This window comes from Fibroporia radiculosa (genome assembly GCF_000313525.1).
Source record: "Fibroporia radiculosa TFFH 294 genomic supercontigs, scaffold744, whole genome shotgun sequence".
NCBI classification, from domain to species: domain Eukaryota; kingdom Fungi; phylum Basidiomycota; class Agaricomycetes; order Polyporales; family Fibroporiaceae; genus Fibroporia; species Fibroporia radiculosa.
Genome location: NW_012133239.1, coordinates 118,350 through 145,970, shown reverse-complemented (window position 1 = coordinate 145,970; position 27,621 = coordinate 118,350). Strand labels below are relative to the sequence as shown.

General features: G+C 50.7%; 10 protein-coding genes across 10 annotated transcripts; 4 read left to right on the top strand and 6 right to left on the bottom strand.

Annotated features, from left to right (window-relative positions):
* Window positions 1-1,495: 1,495 nt before the first annotated feature.
* FIBRA_01636 (uncharacterized protein) lies at window positions 1,496-4,345 on the top strand (the record flags this gene model as incomplete). Its single annotated transcript, XM_012323511.1, has 9 exons — window positions 1,496-1,957; window positions 2,485-2,524; window positions 2,581-2,753; window positions 2,812-2,888; window positions 2,943-3,055; window positions 3,105-3,658; window positions 3,711-3,848; window positions 3,910-4,220; window positions 4,282-4,345. The coding sequence occupies 9 exons, from the start codon at window positions 1,496-1,498 to the stop codon at window positions 4,343-4,345; spliced, it is 1,932 nt and encodes a 643-aa protein (XP_012178901.1).
* An 832-nt stretch (window positions 4,346-5,177) lies between these two features.
* On the top strand, window positions 5,178-7,652 carry FIBRA_01635 (uncharacterized protein; the record flags this gene model as incomplete). The annotated part of the gene is made up of 16 exons (XM_012323510.1): window positions 5,178-5,347; window positions 5,400-5,502; window positions 5,555-5,572; window positions 5,628-5,701; window positions 5,765-5,894; window positions 5,948-6,007; window positions 6,061-6,084; window positions 6,132-6,157; window positions 6,216-6,282; window positions 6,341-6,412; window positions 6,467-6,598; window positions 6,657-6,762; window positions 6,817-6,901; window positions 6,957-7,304; window positions 7,380-7,423; window positions 7,468-7,652. The coding sequence occupies 16 exons, from the start codon at window positions 5,178-5,180 to the stop codon at window positions 7,650-7,652; spliced, it is 1,644 nt and encodes a 547-aa protein (XP_012178900.1).
* A 238-nt stretch (window positions 7,653-7,890) lies between these two features.
* FIBRA_01634 (uncharacterized protein) lies at window positions 7,891-8,897 on the bottom strand (the record flags this gene model as incomplete). The annotated part of the gene is made up of 4 exons (XM_012323509.1): window positions 7,891-8,109; window positions 8,168-8,449; window positions 8,515-8,716; window positions 8,767-8,897. The coding sequence occupies 4 exons, from the start codon at window positions 8,895-8,897 to the stop codon at window positions 7,891-7,893; spliced, it is 834 nt and encodes a 277-aa protein (XP_012178899.1).
* A 673-nt stretch (window positions 8,898-9,570) lies between these two features.
* FIBRA_01633 (uncharacterized protein) lies at window positions 9,571-10,120 on the bottom strand (the record flags this gene model as incomplete). Its single annotated transcript, XM_012323508.1, has 4 exons — window positions 9,571-9,702; window positions 9,759-9,896; window positions 9,949-10,046; window positions 10,108-10,120. 4 exons carry the CDS (start codon window positions 10,118-10,120, stop codon window positions 9,571-9,573), a joined length of 381 nt encoding a protein of 126 aa, XP_012178898.1.
* Window positions 10,121-10,458: 338 nt separating this feature from the next.
* Window positions 10,459-12,214, bottom strand: FIBRA_01632 (uncharacterized protein; the record flags this gene model as incomplete). The annotated part of the gene is made up of 5 exons (XM_012323507.1): window positions 10,459-10,599; window positions 10,653-11,029; window positions 11,081-11,493; window positions 11,546-11,894; window positions 11,944-12,214. 5 exons carry the CDS (start codon window positions 12,212-12,214, stop codon window positions 10,459-10,461), a joined length of 1,551 nt encoding a protein of 516 aa, XP_012178897.1.
* Window positions 12,215-14,642: 2,428 nt separating this feature from the next.
* On the bottom strand, window positions 14,643-15,900 carry FIBRA_01631 (uncharacterized protein; the record flags this gene model as incomplete). Its single annotated transcript, XM_012323506.1, has 5 exons — window positions 14,643-14,693; window positions 14,748-15,155; window positions 15,211-15,296; window positions 15,349-15,711; window positions 15,768-15,900. The coding sequence occupies 5 exons, from the start codon at window positions 15,898-15,900 to the stop codon at window positions 14,643-14,645; spliced, it is 1,041 nt and encodes a 346-aa protein (XP_012178896.1).
* A 762-nt stretch (window positions 15,901-16,662) lies between these two features.
* Window positions 16,663-19,547, bottom strand: FIBRA_01630 (uncharacterized protein; the record flags this gene model as incomplete). The annotated part of the gene is made up of 10 exons (XM_012323505.1): window positions 16,663-16,785; window positions 16,841-16,877; window positions 16,933-17,930; window positions 17,991-18,283; window positions 18,332-18,405; window positions 18,430-18,455; window positions 18,530-18,580; window positions 18,631-18,777; window positions 18,834-19,273; window positions 19,328-19,547. 10 exons carry the CDS (start codon window positions 19,545-19,547, stop codon window positions 16,663-16,665), a joined length of 2,409 nt encoding a protein of 802 aa, XP_012178895.1.
* Window positions 19,548-19,957: 410 nt separating this feature from the next.
* FIBRA_01629 (uncharacterized protein) lies at window positions 19,958-22,165 on the bottom strand (the record flags this gene model as incomplete). The annotated part of the gene is made up of 14 exons (XM_012323504.1): window positions 19,958-19,984; window positions 20,045-20,137; window positions 20,186-20,235; window positions 20,291-20,304; window positions 20,365-20,488; window positions 20,544-20,644; window positions 20,703-20,847; window positions 20,904-20,984; window positions 21,052-21,083; window positions 21,134-21,443; window positions 21,503-21,596; window positions 21,652-21,753; window positions 21,825-21,943; window positions 22,003-22,165. 14 exons carry the CDS (start codon window positions 22,163-22,165, stop codon window positions 19,958-19,960), a joined length of 1,455 nt encoding a protein of 484 aa, XP_012178894.1.
* Window positions 22,166-22,930: 765 nt separating this feature from the next.
* On the top strand, window positions 22,931-24,353 carry FIBRA_01628 (uncharacterized protein; the record flags this gene model as incomplete). Its single annotated transcript, XM_012323503.1, has 2 exons — window positions 22,931-24,142; window positions 24,195-24,353. 2 exons carry the CDS (start codon window positions 22,931-22,933, stop codon window positions 24,351-24,353), a joined length of 1,371 nt encoding a protein of 456 aa, XP_012178893.1.
* A 293-nt stretch (window positions 24,354-24,646) lies between these two features.
* On the top strand, window positions 24,647-27,298 carry FIBRA_01627 (uncharacterized protein; the record flags this gene model as incomplete). The annotated part of the gene is made up of 16 exons (XM_012323502.1): window positions 24,647-24,763; window positions 24,819-24,833; window positions 24,895-25,000; window positions 25,075-25,144; window positions 25,215-25,277; window positions 25,329-25,392; window positions 25,446-25,530; window positions 25,591-25,613; window positions 25,662-25,820; window positions 25,869-25,938; window positions 26,003-26,175; window positions 26,228-26,460; window positions 26,512-26,698; window positions 26,755-26,883; window positions 26,936-26,977; window positions 27,041-27,298. The coding sequence occupies 16 exons, from the start codon at window positions 24,647-24,649 to the stop codon at window positions 27,296-27,298; spliced, it is 1,794 nt and encodes a 597-aa protein (XP_012178892.1).
* Window positions 27,299-27,621: the final 323 nt, after the last annotated feature.

Genomic DNA, 27,621 nt, shown 5'->3' with positions numbered 1-27,621 from the left:
GAGGAGGAGGGGGTGGGATGGGGGGGGGCGTGTACGGGCACGCGGTCGAGTTGGTTGATATAACTGAGGAAGGAATGGACGCTGGTACACCAGCACTTGTATGTATATCTGACAGCAGAGGCAAAAAGCAAGCGGAGCAGCCACCGCGCGCTTGAGCGACAGCCCAAAGAGGCGCGCTTCTTGTTCGGCTGCATCCACGATCCGTGACGTCTGTGGAGCACACAGCCCGCGAACGATCGCACGACGTCAGCGCAGCCTCTCGTCCGCCGCTCTGCTCGCCCTGTGCGCCCCCGCCCGCAGCCCGACGCCCCCTCCGCTCGACGAGACTCCCCCCCTCTGTCTTTTCCTCTTTAGGAACAGGCGTCTCTCGCCTCCCCCTCCGCCACGAACATTCCGCCTGTCACTTTTCAGTCTCCGCCCCAACCGTCGCACCAACAGACAGTGACACTCGCCTCCTCAACTCTACACCCGGCATCACAAGAGAAGTGTGAGCGGGAGCGAACATTGCACAGGTAGCCGATGGGTGGGTATATTTGTGGTACGGCGCAGATGCAGTGCCGCTCTGCTGACAAGGAACATTCAGGCTTATCGTGGTCGTCGGAGGCTGGTTCATTCCATGCGGCTATGGTGGTCTAGTGTGAACTCGTCTGCCACTCGGCTTCCTTAGTTCGGCTCTGTTCGGCTCCACGCATGTCACCGGAGTGGGCACTTGCGTCCGATGCTAGCCACTGCACTACAAGTAGATTTACGCCGATCTGAGGGAGACAAACACGAGGCGGGCCAGGTGTCGGATATCCGTCGATTCCGAGATTGTCAGCTCCGCTTGAACGACGATCCAACCATACAGGTACCGTCATATGTGTGTGCAACCACTGCGACAGATGAGTGCTTCACGACGGTGAGTACAGTGTTTCCTGGGACCTTACGTGCAGGCCGGCCCTTGCGGTCGACTCTGGTTCAAAATGCATATTCTAGTCTGTCATAAACTGAAAATCAGTCAAGTACATGAACGCACATCCTTCCGATCGTGCCATTGGGACACCCAAGCTCCAGCTGAGGCTCGTCAGAGGTCAATAACTTGCGTCACCGACAGATTGAGAGTATGCAGTCAAGGATTTTCATTGAAGCAATCATAAGGCGGTAAAGCACTATCAACTGATGTTACTCCCGCACAATATTTGCCTCGGACCTCAAGTATCACATCTACGTACTTACCGTCCCGACGAAATGCCCACCGGAACTAGTCTTATATAAATTCTGTAGGATACCGGAAGTGCACATAAGTAGTCGTGCAGCGCTACAACCGCCGAGCTCAAGTTCGCCCGCCCGCCGATCGAGAGCGTCGGGTCACGTGTGACGTGACACTGACCGTGACCCCGTCCAAACCTTTGCTCGCCGGCCGGCGAGGGCAGCAGCTCCTTTCTCCTCTTCTCTCTGTCACCTTGCCTTCGTATCGCGCGCTTGCTATCCACTCGCCCAATTTTACACATGCACCATGGATTCCCAAAACGATACTGAAATTGCTGATATTGAACCCACTTCTTCATCAGACACTCGGGCTTCACCCACTCAGACATTGTCTACTCCCAGTGCTAGTACTTGCACTGGCCCTTCAGCGGCAGCGATCCATGTTTCTGCCCCCGCAAGAAAACCCGCAAAACTTGCAAAGCGAAAACACAAACACCGAAACTTGGGGGACTCACCACCGAGCTACCTCGATCAGACGCCGCTCGAGATCCTCGCTGAGATCCTCTCGTACTGTACCTCCCCGCGAGACATCCTTGCCCTTGCGCGGTGCAGCAAGCTGTACTGCTCTACATTGGTCAACAACCCCGCAACAGAGTTCATCTGGCGCAAGGCGCGTGCCCGCTGTGTGCCAGAGCCTATCCCACACCCGACGCCAAATTTCACGGAGGCGTCGTATGCAGCGTTTTTGTTCGATAAGGGAAAATGCGAGGTACGGATGCGCATATTTCCCGTCTCGCTCATCTACCGCGGTGTGATCGAATCCGTATGACTCATGGGTGCAGATGGAGGCAACGCAACGCCCAAGTTTCTCCTATGCTAGATCTGATTTGTCTCAGATGCCGGTGTCCGCCATGATTTGTGCCGTGCTATCGTATGCTTAATATACGGTCTTCATCCTGCATCACTTCGGACCATTCATGCTTTGCTCGTACCTCCTTTGCGACCGGCTAGCTGATATAGTCTCCTTTACCAGCAATGCGGGCACAGTGTGAAGAACATGTTTGCTTCGTTCTCGCTTCGACTCCGTTTGTGCGATCGGGTCAGTAGTTTCGCTTTGGTTCTGGTTTCGACAGATCACTTACGGGTATATGAGTAGAAGGCATGCAGCCAGGCCTGGAGGTGGGTCCTTTCCCCTGCCATTCTAGGCAACGAATTTAAGACCGGCGTGGGTGTCACAGAAGTGCCAAAGCGATATATGTTGATAGAGTAGAGTCTGGATCTTCCTCACGTTATCAGGACCTGAAAGACTGGTTGCCGAGACTCGAGTCCACAAATTGTGCGTGCTATACTATTCTGCCCGTGCGGTCGGTATGTTTGACTCAATGCGCGCAGATGCAATAGGAGTGCCGTCCTTGATGGTGAGCCCTGGCAAGTTTTGGGCGCGAGATTCGGATTGGAAGCGTGCCGTCGACGAGTGGAATAAAGTTCAGCTTATTCCTGAGAGGTTGGATGCGTACAAACGCGAGAAAGCCGCATTAACAAATAAGCTTCCTGTCATTCAGGAGGTGAGGGCTAGGAATCAGCCAGACATGACCCGTTTGACGCATCATCTTTGCATTGTAGCATTGTCAAAGACTACTTGTATGGAGGGACAATCGGCAGGCAAGGATCAAGGACATTACGGCATCAAACGAAGTTAGGTAAGTTTATGCTGGTTGCGATATCGTTGTGTGATACCTCATTTATAAGGTCAGAGCCAAGACTTTTGCCAATCGTGAGGGCTGGCGGACGTACGACCTGCTCTCCACAAGCTATAACGTGTTGCATACATCAAAAATTCACAGCCTGGAAGTGGTCACGGACCAGGGTCAGTGACTGGGATGCATTACCCACATGAGCTGACAGCATATGTGTAGACTTCAAGTTGATTCGAGACACAGCGGAAAAGGAAATCATTGCCATAATGGAGCAACGTGTACGTCGCGAGAAAGAAGCTGCCTACCGGCAGCGGCGTGGTGACGTCGAAGCACATTACAATCGCCTGAAGTCTTCCGAGAAGAAGCAGGTGCTCCCATCCTTGCAAGAATTCAGGAATCTATCCGTCATGAAGGTTCTAGTGAACAAGTCGACTTCTGGAGACCTGGGGATAGCTAACGAGCTGAAGAATTCGAAGTTGGTTGACGCGCTACTCAAGGATAACATTGAAAAATGGGTAGATGGCGCAAAGGCCGCGCTTGCGGGTGTGCTTGGATTCCCGGGCTGGAAATCGGCGAGTAAGAAAAAGCTGCATCCCGTCGAACGCCTCACGGCACGGTTCAGATGCAAGAAGTGCGACAAGGTTTCGAAGAAGTACTCGGAGGAGGGGTGTCTCGACTTTGCTGGTGCCTGCGAGCACGTTTGTCCACATTTGAGTACACAACAAAGGGCAAAGGAGACGTGGAGCGCGGATCGGTTTGAGGCAGATGTCCAGGTGTGCTTAACGTCATTGTGTGGTATCGGTTGCTCACGTATACTGTTTGCAGGCCATCAGCACAGTTGAGAAAATCTTGGCTCTCCATAAGATCGCTGCCGAAAGCCCTGACTCCACGACTGCACTTCTTAATTCGATGGTCACCTGTCTGGCCTGTCCCGCGCCGATAAGTATGAATTTTCGGACGGCAGTGAGTCGTCGTTGCAAACACGTATATGCTGTACCGACAGCTGATTTTCTTGACAACGCAGACTCGCCATTGTAGACGTCACTCCGAGCCGCAATGGTCGTTAGAAGTGGGCTGCGTCTCAAATCCTTTGGAGATAGGCGTTACCGGTCGACTGCTTAAAACGTCAGATGACGCCGTGCGACAGCGTGCTTTGAAAATTTATGGATGCCGACATTGTTGCGCAGTGCCAGGCGCGGTGGAGGGGGCCGGTGGGTCCGCGACAGACGCATCTGGCTCGGTCGAGAAACGGACGGCGCGAGCCGCACAGAAGATGGTGGCGAACAAAACCAGGTTATACGGCTTTGATGGACTTAAGTCTCATGTGAAAGAAAAGTGCGGCCCGCCTATCGTGGCATTTAGCTCTCGCTGACCTGCTCATCTGGACTCCACCTAGACACGGTATCATTTGCATTGGGGACGAAGACTTCTATCAGCAGAAAGACAACGCCGCTCACTGAACCCGTGTCCATGGTCGTTCGCGGGTATACAAGTGTTTGGACTGCCATGTATCAAATGTCGTATGCCGTCTTATGCATTTTAAATTTGCTAGTGTGACCAGTCAGGTGCAAGGGCGAGCTCGGGCAGCAACTGGGGCAATATCTTGTAGGCTTCCATTGATCAAGGGGCTGCCATCACGTACTCTTCGGTAGCTTTAGCATTCTCTTGGCATCCGGGCTTCTTGCTTCGAGGTGGATTCGACCATGCGCTGTATGTCACGAGTGCGGCCATACGATGGATGGAAACTGCTGCTATCGGCCTGTTACTCACTGCTACCGTTCTGGTGAGGTGGAGCAAACTTTAATAGCAGTACCTATTGGTCTCTTCCTCAACGAAGGTCTTCCGGGTCGTTTCATCTAATGTCCTACTACTGATGTTGAATGCACCCACCCTTCAACATTGTATGCCATCTCGCGTCTGCTCAATGCTGTTGGCGGAAATCGGTAACCATCTGACGTATCTCAGTCATTTTCTAGGGTGCATCAGAAGCAACTTTGCTCGATTTCGGCACCGCTATCATGTGAGTGCCCCTTCCACAGTAGCGATCTCCCTGCGACACTACGATATTGACAGGAAGCTTAGCCGTCCAAAAATACTCCCACTTCTACGTACTCATGGGAGCTACTGCCAGTCCAATATGGTGGATCTGAGCCAGGATGAGGCGTACCCGGTGGAATTCTGCCCGGAAGCGTAAATGCAGCGAAGCGACCCCAGGCAGCTATAAATCCGGTGGGCCTGCATCTGTACACCCAGCTTCAGTGTTGCTCGCTGCCGGCTTACTGCTCTAGCCTCATGCTCGGCCGTCGCTCTAGCACTATTGTGTTTGCCCTCGGGTGCTCCTGGGACATATTCGGCGCCTTGGGCGGTCCGGTCCAGGCTCCTGTGCTCGTTCTACCACCAGAGGCTGCAGAATATCGTCAGAAGACCATCGATGTCTTCGAGACTAGCTGGACCGCATACAAGTATGTTTTCCCAGATCGAAAGCACTGCATGTAGCCATGCTAACGAGCACAGGGAGTATGCTTGGGGACATGATGATTTGAGCCCAGTCAGCATGAGCTACTCGGACGCGTACGGTGGTTGGGGGGCGACCATTGTGGACGCTCTCGATACTATTGTATGTGATCCATTTGAATCAGGCGTGGCACGCACTAACGTACATCCTGTAGTGGCTTATGGGGCTCACTGTGCGCTAGAAACTAAGATGGCAGCTGCAGGCGTCTGACTTGACAATTGACGTAGGACATTTTCGAAGAGGCGCTGAATTTCACCACTTCAGTCGACTTCTCCGTTACACCCACGGACGACCAAATAGAGTGCGTGTGTTGCGTTTCTGTGATGGGCCGCCTGCATTCTGATCCATTCATCCAATATGACAGTCTCTTCGAGACGACGATCCGATATGTCGCTGCATCGCTGGCAACCTATGAGCTGAGCGGTTACCAATATCCCGCTCTCGTGGAGCAAGCCAAGGTCCTCGTGGACAAAATGGCTTATGCATGGGTCGGGGTAGGTGGTAATCTCTAAGCATCGATGAAATCACATAATAATAATCTATAAAGAACAACTCCGTCCCGTACGGATACATGAACTGGAACGAGACCACGCCTGTGGTTGGCACCGTAAGTGTAGATCGGTTTGCTAGTGGCGAAAATATTCTGAAAATACACGGCAGACTAACATTGCCGAGGCCGGCACTGTGCGTTTACAACTTCATGTATTTTACTGGTCTGACCCTCCACATAGCTCACTATGGAATGGGGAACCCTCTCGTACGTTCCTTGCACTAGCCGGATCGCTGCACAAATGACCCAGTATTTGATAAAACAGAAATTTCACCGGAAATCAGACATATCGCAAGCTCAGTGAGGAGTCCGTCATCTACATCGCTAATCTGGTCAGTCCCCGTGTCATAGTGATACTTCTGGCACCAACTGAAAACGCTATTTCGACAGCCTCCTCCCCTCCCTGCTTTGCCCGCTCAAGATTTTGATCCCACTACTGGCCAATTTGTTGGTTCCTATGTGGTGGGTAGATTGGCCACAATTATGTTCACGTTTGGCTGAGTTTCATTGTGACAGTCGTGGGGCGGTGGATCCGACAGCTATTTCGAATACCTTATCAAATGGGCTCGTCTTTCGAACACGGACAACAACATTTTCGCCGATGCTTGGGCTGCAGCTGTTGATTCATCCATTCAGAACCTTGCAAGGGTCAGTATGAACTCCCAACCGCGTCCAGCATTAGCTAATGCACCCCGCCTTTTCTCAGACGTCCACTGTACTCGACTGGCAATACATGGCAGATTGGGATGCTGGCGAAATCATCCATATTGGGTCACACCTTGAATGCTACTTAGCTGGCAACTGGATGCTTGGTGCGTTGTGCCAATCTTGTGGGCGGAGGAGTATGTAAGCTAACTGATTCGAAGGCGGCAAGTTGCTGAATAACGACACTATCGTCAACTACGGTCTTGCACTCATGGAATCTTGCTGGAACACCTATGCCAGCACTGCGTATGTATCCCTCTCGACTCAACGTTCGTCAATTAATTCCGTGACATATCCTTAGTACTGGTATCGGCCCAGAATACTTCGGATACTTCTCATCTGACGGTAATTATACGGGATCTACTCCATCAGATGGGGATATCGCGTTCTACGAGAGACATGGATTCTTCATCTACCCCGGCGAATCCGACTACTACCTGCGCCCGGAGGTACTCGAGTCAAACTTTTACGCATGGCGTGTGACCGGGGACCCGAAGTACGTGCAGCGCGCCGCCGACGCGCTCGACAGCTTTACGGAATACCTCCCCGCGCCATCTGCATACGCTGGTATCAACGATGTCGATGCGACGGACTCAACATTCATCGACGACATGCAGAGCTTCTGGTTCGCAGAGGTCTTGAAGTACTTGTAAGTGCCAGGTCTCACACTACTAAGGACCATTGTTATGTCAATGAAGATGAGTTACTGACCCAATCTCGGTAGGTTCTTGACATTTAACGACCCCAGTGTCATCAGTTTGGACGAATGTAGGTGGTTTTTCCTAAAGGGTTCTGATTTGCATGACTTACAGTATCTCTGGTAGACGTCTTCAACACTGAGGCACACCCCTTCAAGGCTCCACCCGCGAAGGAGGTATACGGAAGTGGAACACCTCTTAGCACAGATCCGTCTGCTTTCAGGCCTATCAGCGCGCCACTTCCTGTGATCAGCCCTGCGCCCGCTGTTGCCCCACTTCCAGTGAGCTCTGGACTGTGAGAAAGGGTGGAATCGGAAGAGACAATAGTAGAAGCGGACAGCGACGTTCGAGGACACTCTCGATTGTAATTTGCACGTCGATCAATTCAATTAAGCGACGTATCTCGTAGTAAAACCATTCTCCCAACGGACAAGGCCAGTTTGCGCTTGCCGAAGGCAGATTGTCTGGCATTGTTGGATATAGTCGATGTGTAAAACACAGTGCGATACGATGTATTAGCAAATCGGGACTTGACGGCTACTTTCTGCCCAACCTCCACTCAGCTGTCTTCGCTAGAGCTTGCTTTCCTGCTAAAGCAGTGACAGCGCCGAGGACGCTTCCGTACAACAGTACATCACCAAGTTTGAGGTCGACCCAATACCAAAAGAGGAGGACCTCGAACGCGCCGAGAGTTCCAATAAAAGGGAAGATGTACGGCGAGAACAGATGCGGGATTCTCGGTTCGAGGAAGGACCACTGTGTCGCGTACGGGCATCAGTTACTAGCTCAAGAAGTTTTGGAAATTCAGACGCACCAAACCAAGAAGTACAAACCAAGGCCAAAAGACAAATGCGGCGAAAAATGCGGACGCGGCAGGGGCAGGGATCCTTTGCTCGGGTCGGAAAGTGTGCACGATCTCGGGGAGCGGGTGGAACGACGCCTCTTCTGAGTGCTGCGGAGGGGATTGCGACTCAGGCAAGCGCAAATTAAAGAGCTCAAACTTTGCTGGTGAGTGTGTGAACGAGCCCAGCAAAAGAGTGACTTTCAGCGGATTGGTCGAAGTCGGCGGAAGCGACGCTGGAGGGCGGGCCATGTTCTACAGTCGAGTAGGACATAAATATGAGTTCAAATGTTTGAGAAAAGGATGAAAATGAGGCGTACAAGCTCGAATTTAGCCTTGCCCCCAGCAGTCACCCTGACGGGTTGTATGCCCTCCTCACCCGAAATTTCGTCATAAAAACGCAGGAATGTCTGGTGTGGTTGGACACCCTTTCCTTCGGTTTCCTCAATGACTTGGAACGTCAGTTTTAGGGTATCCGAGGGTCCTAAAGTGAGATCGAGAGTCTCCTGGCCCAACTTCAACCTGCGCGCATATGAGTACGTGTCAAGTGGCTGCGAACGGCCTCAGCTTACACTTCGGATCGCGGCTCGGTCGCATCAGGGCTTTTGAGAGAATAACGAGGGGTTTGAAGAGCTAAAGTAGAGGCATATACTTCTGCAGCCGCCAGCACTGCGAGGGTCAGACTCAAAATGGGTCGAACCATGTCCGGAGAAAGAATGGATGATGGCGCGGCGAGTCTGCAGTGAGCATAACCACTGTGAATGACACGCCTGCATATTGTGACCTGTAAATAGACAGACATTGATATAAATTGGGTATCCGCAACAATCACGGTTCTATAGCTCAGTGGTAGAGCATACGATTGCAGTCCGGTTTCGACTGGGAAATATCGTGCGGTCGCGCGTTCGATCCGCGCTGGGACCTCTTTTTCGATATTTCTCACTGGTCATTCTGCCGTCTTCATTCTCGGAATAACGTATATGTACGCCCTTTTTGACATTTACAGCAGCTATAGTCGATCTCATCTATGCAATGTGCGGCCTTCATGCTGCCTCAAAATCACTGGCATAGATTCAGCACTACGTGTTGCAGCTGGACTGCGTGTCTCCTTTCAACTCTAATCATAACATAGCTCTAAGTTAAAGCCATGACTTACTATCTGCGAGGGGTTGGCAGGCTACAGGATTAAGAATCAGATCAGAATCGATCGAAAGCCATACCCACAAACGGACAGCAGTGAAAATGCGACCACATCTGTAGAGAAGATTGGGATGCAAGGGAATAAATGCTAGGCTACCGAACGGCGCCGCAATGTCTGGTTATGATATGTAATACATGCTCCTTGCTGCTTGGACTTCAAATACAACGCGACCGATCTAATATCCAACCCCAATCAGGTAATCGGCGAGACTCTCAACAATCGGCGTTGCCTCTGGTGCTTGCAAAGGAGCGACGTACTCCGTGACCAGTACCGCCTGCTTCGTCTTCACGAGTACACATCCATCAGCCTGAGATCGTTAAAATCAGCACATACAAACCCCGCAGCGTACAAGGTAAGACGCACCGCCTTCTTCCCGTATATACTACGTTCGTTCGCCTGGAGCGTGAAGAACTTCTGGCCAGCCAGACGAATACCACTCGCTTGGGCGGTTCCGGGGCTGGCGAAGCTAGCTATAATGGCTTTCTGTTCATCTGACGACAACTGCCGCGACAATATTGATACGCGAAGCTGCTTTCACAGATTGGAAACGCACAGTGTAGCCAGGAGATGATGCCCAAACGCCTCCTGCAAGACCGAGGATGGCGGCCTTCGACACCTTTCCGGTGCCGATGAGATTGTTGTCGACATAAGCTATTATTCATGATCAGATTCCATCAGTGCACGCGCTATCGCTCAATTTGAAGAAACGAACCTTGCCAGGACATCCTAGGTCAGATAGAGAGAGAACGAAAGAAACAAAAGTAGAGAGCAGCAAGAAATGGTGAGGTCGATGGTAGTGATCAAGTACAGATCTCGGAATCAGCCGTTCGGAGCAATGGTCGGAAATCAATATCCGGGGAATGCCGCATCTGTAAGCAGATCCGAACTCTTAGGTTGCTGTAGTTGTTGACTTTTGGTAGTAGCACTGTGACCATTCTATTACCTTCGGTATCTGCGTGTGGCGCAGCACTACACAAACGTTTCTTCAGTTGTTCTCAGCTTCGTAAGGGTAAGGAATGGAGATGAATATTTGTCCCGCGCCACAGAGGTAAGATTAGGAATTTTAAAAACCATCCCCAAGATCGGGACCGTCATCGTCCAAATCACCCTCTTGAATTTCCTTCGCGAGCTCTCTCTCGCGTTCTCGCGCACCTTCCGCAGCAGCGAGCTCTTTGCGATGAGCGTTCAGCGGATACCGCATCGCCTAGAAAATTGGAATCGTTTAGGTACCAAACACAATAGAAAAGACAGACCAACCTTTACACTCTCATTGTGCAGCTCAAGACAATACGTAATACGTCGTGTAAAGACGTCGCTGACCTCAGGACCGTAACCACTTTTCTGTCCGCCACACTCCATCCACCCCTTCTCGTGCACAATCCTACCTTCGATGACACCGTCCCTGATAGCTTTGCCTACAATGTACTCTGCATCTTCTTCTGAGTCCAAGTGCAACTTGACGCAAATGTCCCTGAGCGAAATCCGTGAATAAGATAGCGATAGCCGCCGTATGCCAGTCTTGATCACATTCTGACGTAGTCGCACGATCAACGTGTATGTCTTATCCTTCTCGAAATCAGCCGCATGCTTAGATAGCGTCGACTGGAATTGCGAAAGAGAACCCATCCGCACCGCTGCAAGCAAATTTTAGGCAAGAAGTGCAGGCCTAGACGACATTTCCTCACCTTTCACAATCTCAAAATATCCACTTAGGGCCTTCTCAAGAACAGGGTGCCTGAAAAGACTGCGGTCCGGGATTTCACCCAGCAATAGGTCAACCACCACCGACAGCTTGTGCACAGCCTGGTAGAAGCCCGGCGCTGTCTTCGCGGCTGGTGCACGTCTGATAGCTTGTTGCAGGTTGTTATGAGCTTCAGTGTATCCCAATTGCACAGCTTTGATACGACCGAGGAAATAATTATACCGCGCGAATTGTGGATTTCCCGCAGATGTAGGGAATTTCGTCTTCGAGACCAACTTGTCCGCTTGATCGTATAGGTTGTAATGGAGATAGCTACGCAGCAAGCGATTTATCAGAGATGCCTGTGTCTCATCGTCGTGTCGTAATGACGCCGTCCGCTGGGCAGCAAGAAATAATCTTTTGCTATAAATTTAGTACGTCCTTTGGCTAAGAGTTTGGAAATACATACGGCCTTGCGTCCGCGAGCTCTCCCCCAAGCTCGTAGGCACGCTCTACTGCATACCAAACCTTGGCGGAAAGCGGATCCATACTGCGCCGGTTGAGCGCCTGTATGCGCTGAATCGTTTCGTGTCCAAGGTCCATTGCTTGCTTGTAAGTTTCAGAAGACACAAGCAGATAATGCAATATGAGAAGACGGAAGTAGACCTCGCATTCGGGCACGAGCTCAGGCTGCGATTGTCTAGATTGCGGTGGTGAAGGAGCGGGAATAGAGTCAACATCCATAGTGCTCTCTTCTTGTGGCAGCGCGGGAGGCAGCCAGGCGAGAAGTGCACTCTTCGGGGTGGAATTAATATCGGCTAAGATTTATGAATATTGGACAGAGTAACAAAGGCAATAAGCTCGTACCATTGGCATAGACCTCCTCAATGGCATCCCTCAGTACCTTGTTGTTCAGCTTTTTCCGTAATGCAGTCAAGGTGCGAAGGACGCGGTGGGTGAATCGAGGCTCCAAGGTCGACACCGCTCTTTCGATGAGCGTAACGTTCGTCTTGATCTCCGCAACGGGGGTCGGGGGTGGTTTCTTGTCCTTCAACTCGTCCTCCTTGTTCTTCTTCGCGTCCTTTCCTTCTGCTTCTTTCTTCTCACCGTCCTCTGGCTTCATTTCAACGTCGGTCATGTTGAGCAGGTAATGTAGGGAGCTGTTACCAAACACTATGCTGGGACAGTCTCTGAGCTAGAGACGCGTAATGCTCGTACGCGTCGTCCTAGAATATTCACTCGTTCCCACGATCTCGCGAACCGGCGTCTAGCCGGTTCGCGCATATCAAGCGCTCACCATCGCCATGCAATCTGCATAAAACCAAGCCCCGAGTTCGAGAGCAGGCCCGAATTTCTGCTTGCGTTGATTGTCCTGAAGCAGGAATACAACCCACTGGTTACTTGGAAGGTAAAAGATAACATATGACTGAGAAGAAGGGCAAAAACCCCCCTTCAACCCTATCGCTTCCTCAATTAGCCAATTGCATAGGAGAAGCTGACCGCATTCGCAACGCGGACCTGAATTCTTTCACATCTGACGCGTAGTCTAAATGTACTCAAGTTCTGAAGGACCATGGTGTTGTAATTGTTAAAGCCCGGAAGGACGAGATGAACACGTTTTTGGTGCTCGTAAGCACTCTCATTTCTAGGAGCAGACATCAGGATGCCCCCATTGGGCGCATATACTCGTCACAGACGTACGTTTTCATCGCTCATACCCTTAGGCAGGTCCATTCTCTGGTGTCCTCATAACTTTCGACGTCCAGCTCTATTCATTACTGCAGCCCAGCAATTTCATGAATGCCTAAACTGCTACGCTGTTGCATATCTCGTGGCAACTGAACGACTTGGCCACAGAGGGTCGTGCTATTGATTCGACCTCGCAATGATTCATAACAGGGTTGGCTGACACAGACGTTCCAGCTTCTGCCGTTCGCATAAACGCACTCTTGTTTGCGAGTTTGGTTTACGGTCTTGCATCTGCATCCATCAGCATTCTAGTAAAGCAATGGTTGAATAATTACACTAATTCTCTTTCCAGCACATTGTGAGAGATCCCGACAGCGTCAGTTCCGGGAAGATGCTCTCGTCAAGTGGCATGTTTTAGCAATAATCACAATGCTTCCGTTGCTTTTACAAGTGGCGCTAGCCCTCTTCTTTGCAGGACTTTTACAGCTCCTTTGCACATTGTATCTCACAGTTGCGATCGTGGTTACAGTGTTAGTGGACATCTTTTTCCTATTCCTCTTGGCCACACTAGTTATTTCGTCGACTGTCCTTACCAGTCTGCACAGTCACTCAGGGGTTTCATTTTCGAAAATGGTCTCAAGGCCTCTACCAAAGAGCTGTCCTTAGGGATTCATGACCATCACTCTGGCGAACTTTCGTGCGTCGTTGGTTGTCGGCCATCAGCACGCCAATATTCTTCCATTGGGATGAACGAGAGAGGTTCTTTGTCAAAGACCGAATTCATACTCTAGATGAACATTCCTTAATTGCAACAGATAAATTGCGGGAAGACGACGCGCTCCTCGAAACAGTCGTACTTTGTGTCGAGGATATGGAGTCTGCCGCAGCGCTGTGCGTCTTCAAAGATACCATGTCTCGCATGGTCAATCACATGAAAGACGGACTTCCTACCCGGCATCCACATATACACAGTCAGGTTATGATGATTCTGCCCGTGTCATATCTAGGCGTGGGCATGTTGGTGAAGGTCGTTCGAGATCCAGACAAGAGTCATCAACGAGACGTTTTCCGGATTGTCGATTCAATGTGGTCATGTATGCCGAGGCCCCGATTTGGTCGTATCCTGAACTCTTTGGAAACTAGGGGTTTCCTCTGGGCTGATAGATACTGTCTGTTCTCATAAGTGTACGAGATTTTTTGCACCGCGGGGAATGTCAGTACCTCAGTTGGCTCACATGATTCGTCGCCAAATTCACTGGCTTTAGTTGGGCTGACTCGCGAAACACTTCGAGTCGCTAGGTTTGAAACCGATTTTTTCTTGACGACAAGCTTACAGAAGTAAATGGCGAGCCACAGACCGTCCTCCTGGATGTCGATCGGAATCTTCATTCATCGGACTAGCGCTGTCTGCCTCTCCTCTCGCGCGCGAAATCTCTTTCGATGATCGTTTCCGGCATCATTAGGCTTACGCGCAAGAGTTATACTATCCTCCCTCAAACCCTGTGAACAGTCGTAAGAATCACTGCAGTAGACCTTCAGGTGATCCCTCTCGAGGCCATATGGACACAAGCCGCATTATGGGATGTCAACTTGCAACATGATTCCATTCGGAGGTCCCTCCTTGGAACTTGATGCATAATTCAGACAAGACCACAACGCATGTATGCTTTCATTCACGGTCGACAAATCAATCTTGGACCATAGAGCCTCCACGATGAAGACAACTTCATTGTTCCGCACGGAATAGGATTGCAGTCAGCAAGGGAAGATACAACACAAGTCCTGTAACCCCAAAACACTGCGAATGGGTATTATACGGGTATAGATATACGCGATAGATGCTGCATATGAAGAACTACCGACTAACGGACAGCCTGTCAATGGGTTTCAGGTTTCCGACAGACGGCCAAGTACATTGGGGTGAAGAGCTGTGTTACAAATCAGCCCTGATCGTTCCAACCGAAATACGAAGTACAACACACCTTCGTTTTACCACTGTCCACTAATGCATCGCCTGCTATTTTGAGGGTCTCTCCGACTTCCCAAGTGCCCTTAGGCACGACACCGAGCTGTTCAATGAACCACAAACCATAGTGTGTGACTATCCTGCCACTCCAGCTACTTCTCCAGACAGTGAGTAAATCCCATGCAGTCTGCGCTTTCATTATGTCGCCTTCTAGCGGATAGTACCAAGGGACGTCATCTGGACGGTCCGCGAGGTCTTCCTCATGTTCGACGGTGAACCCAACTTCGCGCATTGCCTCGCGAGCTTGCTGGAGTGGCCGCATCTCAGGGATTCCGTTCCCAATCTCAATGCGGCGTGCAACGTCCTTGTGCGAAGGGATCGAAGGATCCCATGCGTCGGTCATTACCCACTCATAGACACCGAACTAACGTGATGATTAATTAGACCATCGCATCATCGTATCTGAACGACACACGCACCACTCCTCCGGGCCTCAGGACCTTCATGATCTCGCCGTACACGCCCGCAAACGACGGAGCATGTACAGTGGCTTCAATGGCATATACTGGCCCAATCCTCAGCGTACTCAAACCAGCCTAACTCGAGGGAAAACTTACCAGCGTCGAAGGAGTTCTCGCCGAACTGTTCCGAGAGCTTCATGAAGTCACCCTTGACGAAGGAAACTTGCTTTTCGAGGCCAGCTTGCTTAGTGTACTTGCGCGCGCGACCGATTTGAAAGTCATTGTTGTTCAAACCAACAATCCGGACGTCGGCAAACCGCGCAATCTCACGCGCAGGACCGCCTACACCACAGCCAACGTCGAGAACGCGCATGCCAGGTCGAAGACCCATCTGTGCCGCGAGATAGTGTTCATGTCGAGCCAGCCCAGCCTGGAAGGCTTCGCCCTTGTAGAAGCGGCAAAAGTGGAACGAGCGTGCCCAACCGAACTCATACAGCCCCGTAGCACCATCGTAGTAACCTAAACACGTCTTTAGAATGAGCCCCGTCACGCCAGCAGGCCCACAGGACACTGACCATTGACAACATCGGTATAGCTGTCGACACGGTTGTCGGTGTCAGCCTTGTCATCCTTGGTGATGTCTTTTTGCCAGAACTTGGTGTAGTTCTGTATACGCTCATCGACACGTCCGTCAACTTGGGCAGGCATTTTTCGGCTTAGAGGACATTACTCGGGTCAGGACTTGGGACAACAACACATGCAAGGGAGACTCACCAGACTGAGAGAAGGGGTAAGGAACGTGACACAGCAAAGGAGTGGACTGGGTGACAGGATGAATGGCCGACTTTATAGTGAGTGAGAGAGCTGAATTTTGGCCGAAGCGAGAAACCACACCATGTTGGCGCGGCCAATCAGAATGCGCCCCCTGCAGACTTTTCCACGGTGAATGTCGTCCGAGGCTATTCCAGCAGCCTGCGCGCTTATAATACTGTATGGCCGCACAAACTCATATCACTGCACGAGTCCATCACAGGCGGCGCAATGCATTGCGCATCTTCCATCACGCCATCGGACAGGGCACATGTAAACGGGCACGCTGGGAACATTCCCAAGCGTTCATTTGGCAAGAGCAGTAATACTAACATCCGAACTAGGTCGTAAAAGTCGTAAAAGCCGCAAACATCGACAGGAAACGTAGCAAGAATGTGTGCAGCGTGGTCAGTGACTATGGCTGGAAAAGCAAGGAATGCGAGCAAGCAAGCTAAGGTATCAACCGTAAAAAATTACCATCCTGCCGATACAATGTGGAGAGATATGTGTTCGAGAACTAGGCCTTCCTTCGGAAGAACGTGTGAATTGTGGGAAACAATGCTAAAGAAAACGAGGAGATGCCGGTAATTAGCGGATTGAATGAGTGTGAAGACAGCACGAGGCAGGACTTGATATTCTTTGACGGACTGGACTGGATTTCTACTTGGCGCTGCCGGCCTGGACCAGAAGCGCTTTCTCTTTAAGCACTGAAGGGTAACTGTTCATGAGGTGAGCCAGAGATCGTAAGTCGTCCTGGTCGAGAAGCGCAATCGTGACTTTTGGCTAATGAACGCGATCGTCAGCAATCTCCGATTATCAGCAGAATGGATGAACGCACAGCTCCTTTGATACCAAACGACTTGACGACCCGGAATCTATAGCAGAATGACAATCAGGTGTGATGTGGCGCTTAAAGCCACGGACACTTACATTTTGTCACCAAGTTGTTGTTTCTGTTGCTGGATGGGCCTATCCACCAAGCCGTCCATGAACTCGTCTGTGGCCTTCACCACCAATGGATCAGCTTTTGGTAATGGCAAACCCGTCGCCGAGGTTGAATTTGCCAATTTGATAATCTCAGATGCGGGCAGACGCGCAAGAGATGCGATTGTATGAGTAGCAGTGGTACTGACGGACGTAGTCGGGTGGCTGGGGGTAACAGGAGCAGGGGATGCGGTCGCAGACGGGCCTCGAGAAGAAAGGTCAGGAGTCTGTGGTGAAGCATCCAGAGGCGTCGCGATCTTCTTCGCTTGTGGGGTAACGGGGGGCTCCGGTAGGGACTGTTTGGTAGCCTGCTCTTCCGCGCCTTCGTCGACCTCGAGCACCATCTTCGCGTCGGCAATTTTCGCTCGCAACACCTCAACATTAAACAAACACATGGCACGTTCGCGTTTAGGCAAGCTCATGAGGAGATCGGTGAGCTCAGCAATTTGTGTTGACTCCAGTTTGGCGACAGCAGCCGTCATGCGATCCCTCTCCGATGTGGGGGCGACAGAACCGGAGGGCGACTCCGTACGTGGAGGCGTAGACAATGTCGCCGGCATGGAAATAGGTGTTGAAGGATGATCAGGAGCAGATGCGGTGGCATTGGGCGCGGTCAGATCTAATGCACGGGAATCCAGAGACGCAGAAGGAGATGAGGATTTGGCAGGTGAGGGAGATGACCCTTTCGAGGCATTGAGAGCTCCCTTGGCAGCCTGGATCTGTTCTGTGAGTTTGACAGGGTCTTGGATGCCTTGCAAAACATCTACAAGTTGCAGCGCCACAATGGAATCCACAACTGCATCCAGCTCATCTGCCGCAACATTACTCATAGTTTTGATACGCCTGCTCAGCTCGCCTGACAGGACTTCTTTCCGAACAACGGGGGACAGCGCAGAAAGATCATCATAACGCATTGGTAAGTTCAAGGTGCCTGAGAGGGCCGCCTGAATTCAGACACAGCCGTCAATAGATATCTAATGCGGTAATTAGAATGCATCACTCACAAAGTAATAGCTACCGGAACTTCTTCTGGCTCGATCAGGCCGGTCACTGTGTCCCGAAATTGGAGAACCTAATGGTGCAGGGCGGTGACTTGGGCTCGGCCACCCAGCGTAACTCTCGCCCGCTTCACTTGCCGTGGGACTGGTTGCACCACTGCTGCTCCTTGGGTGTCCATTATGCCCGGCGAAGCGCTGTGCAAGCTTTTCTTGACGCAGCTGCTTGGGTTCGTGCAAACGAACAACAAGCTGCTTGGAGCCTAACAGCACTCCGTTCATGGAATGCATGGCAGCGGCAGCTTAAGGTGTGTTAATAAGTCATTGTAGAACAAGATAAGTCAAACTACCTTGGTCAGGCATCTGATAAGAAACGAATCCAAACCCGCGACTATCTCCGTTCTCATTGCGCATCACTCTCGCACTGGCTCTGTGTTAGCGAACTCACGAAGTAAACAGAGACAACTTGACTACCTAACAATTTGGCCAAACTTATATCACATAGTTGTTAACAAAAACGTGATCTCAGTTGCGAATAAACAACGAACCTGGCGGAAATGTGTGAAAAGGCCATTTGAATCGATGGTCGTATCGATATTCTATAGGGAGGTCAGAAAAACCGAGTGGAGGCGAGATGCGCTCAACTAACTTTGATGAAGAGATTGCAAGGATCGATCAAACCACTGTGACTACTCGATCCTGGTCCAGACAGAGGCGCTAGCTGCACTTGTTGTCCCGGACCATGCACGAAGACCGGGGAACGAGGATGGTATGGCGTGGTGCGAGGTGGTGAGTACTATAGGCAAAAATATCATGTGCTCATGTTACGCGCATTCCACAATGATAACACACCTGTGTGGGGTACGGGAATACTGAGCCAGTGGGCACGAAAGTCGGTGCTGTCGCGTTGAACTCGCTGATCGTAGCACCAGCACCGGCACGCCGGGGCTGATACACTTGTACGGCAATATTCTGGCCCTCAACGTCGGCGCAGTGCATGGCTTCCTCGGCCTCCCGCGCGTCTTCTTCCCTCCAAAATTCCACCACGCCTGTATCTTTGCCGAAGGGCGACTGCGTGCGGACAGAGGCAAGCGCGCCAAACGCACGGAATAAGTCGTATAGCTGCGAATCTGTATATCCAGGAGGCAAATGCTTGACAAGCCGTGGCGAAGCAGAGGGCGGGGGCAGGGGCGTGGGAGGTGTTGTTGAAGGATATGGCGACAATGCGAGAAGGACTGGAGGCTGAATGCCTGGGATCGGACGCGACTGTAAGGTTGCAAGTGCCTTCTCGGCTGCAGACCACGTTAATGCAATGCTCACTACTCACACCGCAGGCGGCCTCGCACCTTTCTCCAAATACTTGAACTCAATCGTACCCGATAGAAGTGTGTTAGAACCATCGCGTGGAATGGTAGGCCTGAATGGTGCGCAGTTCTGGAATGTGACCGCAAGATCCTCATCTTTCACATATTGCGGAAGATTTGTGATGTACAGCACGGGCTCGTGCAGGTAAGGATGGGGTTGCTGGCCCGGGGGAACAGGCGGGGGCACGAAGTCGGTCGTCATCGTGAATGAAAGCGTAAGAGGGAGACTTCGAGCAGGGTATCTTCTCTACCGCCTACGACGAGGGGTATCCAGAGAGAAGGGTCTCAGACTCGAACAGCGTCCTGTAGCACTGCGCTCGCGCGCACAATGCGGAGGGAAAAAATGGCCGCTTATGTAAGGCGTCTGGCACGATCGGAGACAACGGCACTGACTGTTCTCGCTCTCATCTTCATGCATTCATTAAATCAACCATGGCTCAGCCGCAGAATTCATCAGCATGATCACCATAGCTCAGCGACGATGTATATTGAAATACGGGCTAAGCAGGTTTACGTCTACAGATCGTTAAGGCTAGGATGTCGTAAATGGATCGCGAGAAGATAGTATACAAGCCCCATGAAGGCAATGCCTCTGAGTACATGCAATCCCGCCTAGGGAACATATCGGAAGTCAGGAGCCTAGTGCGCAGAGGGGCAGCTGTCAGCAAGAGAACCAATTCTGACAATCTTTCCCCTTACATTATCAGCCAACTCCGATGTGTCGACAGTTGCATTTGGCTCAGGTTTACCATATAGTCTGTCCCTGCGTTGGTTCTCCAACCGATACGAGATCTGGGATACTCCGTGAGAACACCATATTTTGAACTCGTGAAAACTCACTGAGAGTATCAGGGCGACAAGTGCGGACACGAAGAGCAATGCACACGTTACTACATTGCAGTCAGCTCCAATGCATCTAGTCGGCAAGGTGGAAAATATCCCTACTAGCAAATCCCTTTCTGTTGGTGCAGTTAGCAAAAAAAAATACTGATCAAAGGAGTGGTTCCACAAACACTTACATGTACTGCGGCGCTTCCGTGGTTGGATAAATTTTAGACCCCAGCACACTCCCACACTGTCCAATGGCCATATACATAGGTATACCAGTCGCCTTCTTTGTCTCAGAGCCCAGATTGTGAGCGACTGGTGTAACATCTAGTATCAGTAAGAGGACACACTTGTTGGCAATATTACTCACACCAAGCGATGACAATACCAATTGTTGTATACGTCCCACTGGTGATGCAAAAGACTGCGAAAAAGCGAACATGGACATTATCGGGCACTGCGAGCAACAGTCTGTAGATAATCCGAAATCAGTCGAGATTGACCGGAACTCGCGCTGAACAGTACGAACATATAACCTAAGCCCGCCACAGCGGACACAGCTGCGACGAATAGCCCGCGACTTTGCAGCCGATCGGACACATATGAGTTCATGCACAAGAAGATAGCTGCCACAGCGTAGGGTGGAACGGTCAAGAGTTGCGCAAGAGCATTCGCTAAGTAGTTTGAGTTAATAGCTGGCATGGCTACTATTAAATTATTAAGTCCTCACTATAGCCGAAAGTCGCAATGATGGTTGGGAGGAAAGCGGATATTGATGCCAGAGCGCAATTTGAGCCAAAGTACAAAACACCTGCAGCATAAATCTGAAAAGAAACATGAGTGCAATCATGGAGAATTACGAACATTAGAACACGCACCCTCCAGTCCAAAAAAGCGGCCCAGATATGTTCTGTTGATTCATTACATGAGTCAAGAGTCATTGCACAACACAACATGTACTTGCTTGTATTGACGACCCTGCCGACATCTCCAGAAAGGCCTCTATTCATCCTCTCTATAGCCAGACAACGTTCATCCTCGTTCAAATATGACGTCTCCTCTGGTCGATTAGGCAACATAAACATGCACACTATTCCTAGCACGACGGTCGGTGCGCCTTCGATGATAAATAAAAGCCGCCAGTTCTCAACCGTACTATGAACGTGTTGTACGCCAAACGCGATTAATCCGCCGAAGGCACCTGCGACAGCAGCAAAACCAAACCAATACGCCATCCGCATACCCATTTCTTCTTTTGTGTAGAAGAGCGCTATAACGAATTCGAGTGAGGCCTAGTCCAAAGGACTAGTACTGGATAACGACGCTCACACATGTAGAGAGGGATACCAGGACCAAAGCCTGCCTCGAAGAAACCCAGCCCGAAGCGTGAGACCATAAGGCCTGCGTAATTGAAGGCAGCAGCCTAAGGTGTATTCAGATTGATGGAATGATTCAGCAGAGACTCGGACAACACTGACAGCGAGCGTCGAGCAGATACCCCATCCAATGACGAAGCAGCCAGTCCAGATCCGTGGCGGGAACAGCTTCGATAGGACGGTGGCTGGAATTTGGAACAGAATCTTCAGAAGCCCAGTGCGGACAGTGGCAGATTAGTGAGCCGTGGGCTGATGATCGGATAATTCTGACTGACATAGGAAATGAAAAATATTGAGCTCGTCCATCCGTATAAAGTGCCAGTAGGGTCACCGCCTAGAATGTCTTGCGGAAGACCTTGAAGTCGGGCATTACCCAGATTCGACCTGTCCAAGTCTATCACCAAATCAGTTGAAGCGCTCCTGTACAAAGCGAAGCGTCACCTGTTCACGAACATGCAAAGAGGTACAATATGCAAGCAACGGGCATGATGCGGACATCCAGCTTCCTCACTAGTTTCTTTTCTTCTAGTGAAATCCCCTTCGAAGATAGAATAATGTCTTCGACCTCATCGAGCTTGGACTCTTGAGCATCCACTTTGTCTTCCCCCATGGACATGACAGAATCGGCTGGGTAAGGATTCGATGGGGCGAGGAGAACGTAGTGATGCATTCGCCGTGACTGAAATGCCGACACTAAATGGGCGTGCGTCAAAGAGGCACCACCCGCATATCATAATCGGGTCGTCTTTCTCTTTCTGCTGCCGAAATTAGCGAGCGTGTGCGTGGACAGTGCATCAAGTGACTTCCCCACACTACGTCGATTGGCGGCGCTCACTGTCAGCCTCAGGCGAGCAGCACCCGGGCATCCGGCTCGTAGTATATCCATGTCTCGTACCTGGACTACGAGCACCACGGCTGCGAAAGAAAATGCTGAAAATGTATTGAAATCTGACGCACCCAGATCAGTTGACCTCTTCAATCACTGTACCGAAATAAAAGCCGTGACGGCAGGCAGCAGAACTTCGAATTTCGGTGATTATCTGTATGAAAGCAGGAAAGTCTTGTTTATGAATTGATGGGTTCGGCTATTCGGTCTCGTCACGAATCAAAATCGGTGGAAGGCGTTCATAGACAATTCAACCTGAAGTTGATAGACATTGACAGACGTTGCTGCGTGTAAATTGGCTGTTGCTTTATTTAGAGCATCCAAGCGCTATTTATGTCTATATATGTCGTGTCATTTCCATCAAGGTAATATGGCATTATAAAGTGATTTCTATACTGGGATTATCTATTAATTCTGGGTGTTTGTGCCAACATGCTAAGTTACCAACATTGTCGAAGGGCCACTGAATGCCCTTTGTCATTCTCATCATCCACGATGTCCGACGCCATGGACGAGACTGAACCTCCAATTGTCGATTGTGATGTTCTGGAGGCCGCAAAAGAGAATATCCAGCCTCTAGCCTCAGGACGACGCGTCACAGCTCTGTCCGCCATCCTCTCTACCCCACACGCTCAACGTGAAAGTCGCCTCGCTGCTGCCCGGAATCGCCATCGGATAAACGTCGAAGTCGCGCTGGAGGATGATGATGACGATCCATTGGAAGCTTACTGTCGATTTGTCTATTGGACAGTCGAGAATTATCCGCAGGGCCACAGTGCCGAGTCCGGGCTGCTCGAACTGCTAGAAGAAGCTACACGCGTTCTCAAGGATAATAGTGGGGGAAAGTGGCGAGGTGACATGCGATACCTGAAGTTGTGGGTGCTGTATGCGAGCTACGTGGAGAAACCCGCGATCGTATTCAAGTTTTGCATGGTGAACGAGATCGGAACAAGCCACGCGCTACTGTACGAAGCGTACGCGACGGTGCTTGAGCGGGCAGGGAGACGGACCGAAGCGGACGAAGTCTACTTGCTAGGAATTGCGCGGAGGGCAACACCTCTGGAGCAACTTGAAAGCAGGCACCGTGAGTTCCAGAAGCGTATGATGTCTTCAATCACCTTGCCTCTCGCGGCCTCTGAGCCACCTACTTCAAGTTCTACCTCATCGCGCAGGCAGGCACTTTCGGAGACAGCATCATCTACGCGCACTCGAGTGACCCGCTCTGGATCCACACGAAGTCCCACTGTGCCTCAGGACGTGTTCTCCGCACCACCACCTTCTACGACACTTCCGCATTCTAACGCGCGTCTACAAATATTTGTTGACCCTTCTGGTACTGGCGCTGCCGAGGCGCAAGGTAATTCGTCTTCGACCGCGCCTTGGCCGGAGCTTGGAACGCGTAAGTCACGCGTCAAGGAGAACATACCTGAAGTCAAAAAGGCAGCAGGAACTACCTTGCGCCAGACTGGTCGTGCACAGAGAGTGGCTGCAGCTCCTTCAGGCTCTAGAATAGCCGTCTATAGAGATCCAGAGCCGGGTTCCATAGACGAGGGCGAGGAGATGCCATCACCATCTGCCACAGTTCCTAGAGAAAAGACGAAGAGCAAGATAGTAGTGTTTCGTGACGACGAATCTGCAGCAGATGGTGCGACTAATGGGCCCATGTCTCCTACAACGCCAACTTTCGTCCCATATCGCGACGAAGAGGTATGTTTCTGTTTTCTTGCTGTTAGCTGAATGACAACTAAGCTGTTTTTAGCTGGGTACACCCTCGTCGTCGTCCGCTGTCCCTTCGTCCGTCATCAAAGTGAAAGCGATTGGATCGCGGAAGGAGGGGCCTGGCACAACGGAGTCGGAAGCATTGCGTAAGGATCCCTTCAAGAACTATGAAGCGTTTGAAAAACCTTCTGAAAGTTGACGATGTTTGACGAGTATCTGTGACAATTCAGGCTATCAGACCCTAGCTGATCTAGATCTTTGCTCTGTTCTAAGATTGCATGTTGACTATGATGTACATTAATGGATGTCAGCGTTTTTGCTTGTCTGTGATCGCCACCTTCGACGCGTCCTAAGTTCTCGCGACGCGTCTCATAAGTATACACGTGACCGTTCACTGTTTCTTCCAAATTTGGGTATATGGCCAGTCGGTGGCGACCGTTTCTCTACTCAGTCAACGCGCAGCACAATTCACTCAAAGTTAGCGAAGGAAGAATGTCTTACAAGAAAGCCGACTTGTACCCTTGCAATCCCGCGACAGCACGAGGACAAGCAACGAAGCTCGGCTCCAGTGGTGATAAGATCGTATACACCAATGGACGGACCGTAGTAGTCAGTTTTCTATTACTGTATTGACACAACACCCCCATTAATTATTGCCATGTAGATTCGTGACCTTAAGGTGCATCCGATCGCTTACATCCCGACTTTGGGTAATCCAGTCCCCTCTGATATCTCGACAGACTCCCGCGGTTGCAGTCACCTACTCAGGGCATATACAGAACACTACGATTGCTCGTATCTCGCCATCTGGATATTATTGTGCCTCCGCAGATATCACAGGAACGGGTGAATAAGAAAATCACTCGACTATGATCACAGCTCACGCCAGATTCCGATGATTTTGACGCCATGGTATTCAGTTCGCGTTTGGGACGTCGTCGGTGAGGATCAAAGCTTAAAGGGAGAGTACAAAGTCATCTCTGGTGCTGTGTAAGTTCACGTGTTCAATTTTTGCACTTCTCTCGGCTTATCTCCTGGCCCTATGCTCATCGGTATGAAGAAAGGATCTCGAGTGGGATGGGGAGAGCAAGCGGATCATTGCGGTTGGAGACGGAAGAGACAAGTATGATCTGACTCTAGTAGCGAATTAATTCGCTCAACCGTAAATTCAAAGGTTCGGACATGCATTTATGATGGACACGGGCTCTTCAACAGGCGAAATTATTGGACATTCAAAGGTGTGAATATTCGCAACTCGCTGCAATCCCTCCGCTTCATTTGATTTGACTAGATCATCAATGCTGTCTCAATCCGACATCAGCGGCCTTTCCGTGCAGCAACTGCCGCAGATGACGCCACAATAATTTTCCATCAAGGTACCTAGCTTTTGTTGATCCAGCAGGCAAGCAGAGTGTCTGACTTTGGTGATATGTCAGGTGCCCCATACAAGTACGAGAAGGTTTGTTTACAGTGTCATCCACGAGAGCGGACATAATACTCGGTGCAGACAATCAAGACGCACACCAAGTTTGTTCAAGATGTTAGATACGCTTCCACGGGTGACCACTTTGCAAGTGTCGGTTCTGATGCCAAAATATTCATATACGATGGGAAAAGCGGCAATACGCTCGCCGAGGTTACTGATAGTCCTCATTCTGGGACAATAGTGAGTGCGCTAGGTTTCTTACAGACTCGGGCTGACTTAGTTTTATAGATGGCTTGCAGTTGGAGTCCAGATAGCAAGTCTATCGTGACTTCATCCGCAGATTGCACAGTCAAGTTATGTATGTGGCCACATTGAGCCGCACATCTGTTGCTAACCACATCCATTGGTTTGATGACAATCAGGGGATGTGGAATCGCACAAAGCTATCACATCATGGTCCCTAGGATCTGGCGTAGATAACCAGCAAGTTGGAAACGCATGGACTGCGAGTGATAACATCGTCTCACTTTCCATGTCCGGTACCCTGAACATCTTCGACAAGAGGGTTGGAGACAAACCTTCCACTAAGCTTTTCGTATGTCAAAATTGCTCACAATATACCTTGTCTTCATTCATCGTCGCTACAGGGTCCTCAAAAATCCGTGACTGCTGCACTTACCCTCCCTTCGACAAGCGGGACATTCCTTGCAGGCACCGCAGACGGTCGCGTACTGTCATACTCTGACTCTAAATACGCCCCACTGGAGGGCAGTGGCCACGCTGCTCTTATTCCTGGTCTAGCATCTATCTCTAGTGGGGCAGTATACTCTGTAGGCTTCGATGATTCCCTTCGGGAGATTGAGGGCGGAAAAAGCTTCGTGTGTGTTTGGTCACTTTGTTGTATTGGTGCCAATGCTCATATTACATTCAGACCAGCTATCTGCTCGACAGCATCTCAACCTAAGGCGGTCGCAGTTGCAGGCGACTCAACCGTCTTCATTGCAGAGGTAAATGAGGTTGAGGCGATCCGCTTCAATCAGAAAGTATCTGAGTTGAAGCCCAAATTCTCGCCCTCTGCTGTCGCAGCGACAGGGTCAATAGTGGCCGTCGGTGGTGAGGTATGTTGTGCACCTTCTATACCCAAGCTTTGTTGTGAAAGAGGTTCGGCAATCAGGACCAGAAAGTTCATTTGTTCGACTGGGATGGGAAATCCCTGACGGAATCCGGTACGTTGGAGGGCAACAAGGGGACCGTAAGCGCCATAGCATTCTCACCGGATGGGGCACTCTTGGCTTCGGGCGATGTGAGTGGCCGTTTTCGTTTTCGTCTGCTGGTATGTTGAATCTGTTGTATAGTCATCTGGAAAGATCGTGCTCTACGACGTGAGAGAACGCAAGGTACGTTTCCGGGAGCACGGTAAGGGACTGAGACTGATTAATCCCTCATACAACACGATTCAGACCATCACTTCACGCTGGTCCTTCCATAGCGCACGCATTAACTCATTGGCATGGACTACTGATGGTCAGCATTGCGCATCTGGGTCTCTCGATACCCATGTCTACGTGTGGAGTGTGCAAAAGCCGATGCGCAACATTGCTATCAAGAATGCGGGCCCAGGGGGTGTCAGTACGGTCTTCTGGATTGATGACGGGCGATTGGCCAGTGCAGGCGCAGACGCTTGTGTCAGGACCTGGAGCATATCATTTCCCGCATAATTAACACAGGAAAGAACGGAATTCAAGTGTTCAATGTACTATTTTGACCCATGTACCCTGAAACGCGTACGAAGCACTTCGACACTCTGATCCACCGTGTGATGTTACAATGAATTGGCGTCGATTTACAATGCAATCATTTGGGTCGTAGGCAGACACAACAGAGACATAGATGACACTACGAAGTAGGAGGAAACGAGCAAATGAGTGGTCACAGCATGGAAACACGGGTAGATCAGGTTAGCTAAGGTGAATACAAGGAGGATGAAAAGGATCGTGTGGCTTTCTCTGTATTTCCGGGCATGCCAGTAAACCGCTCTGCG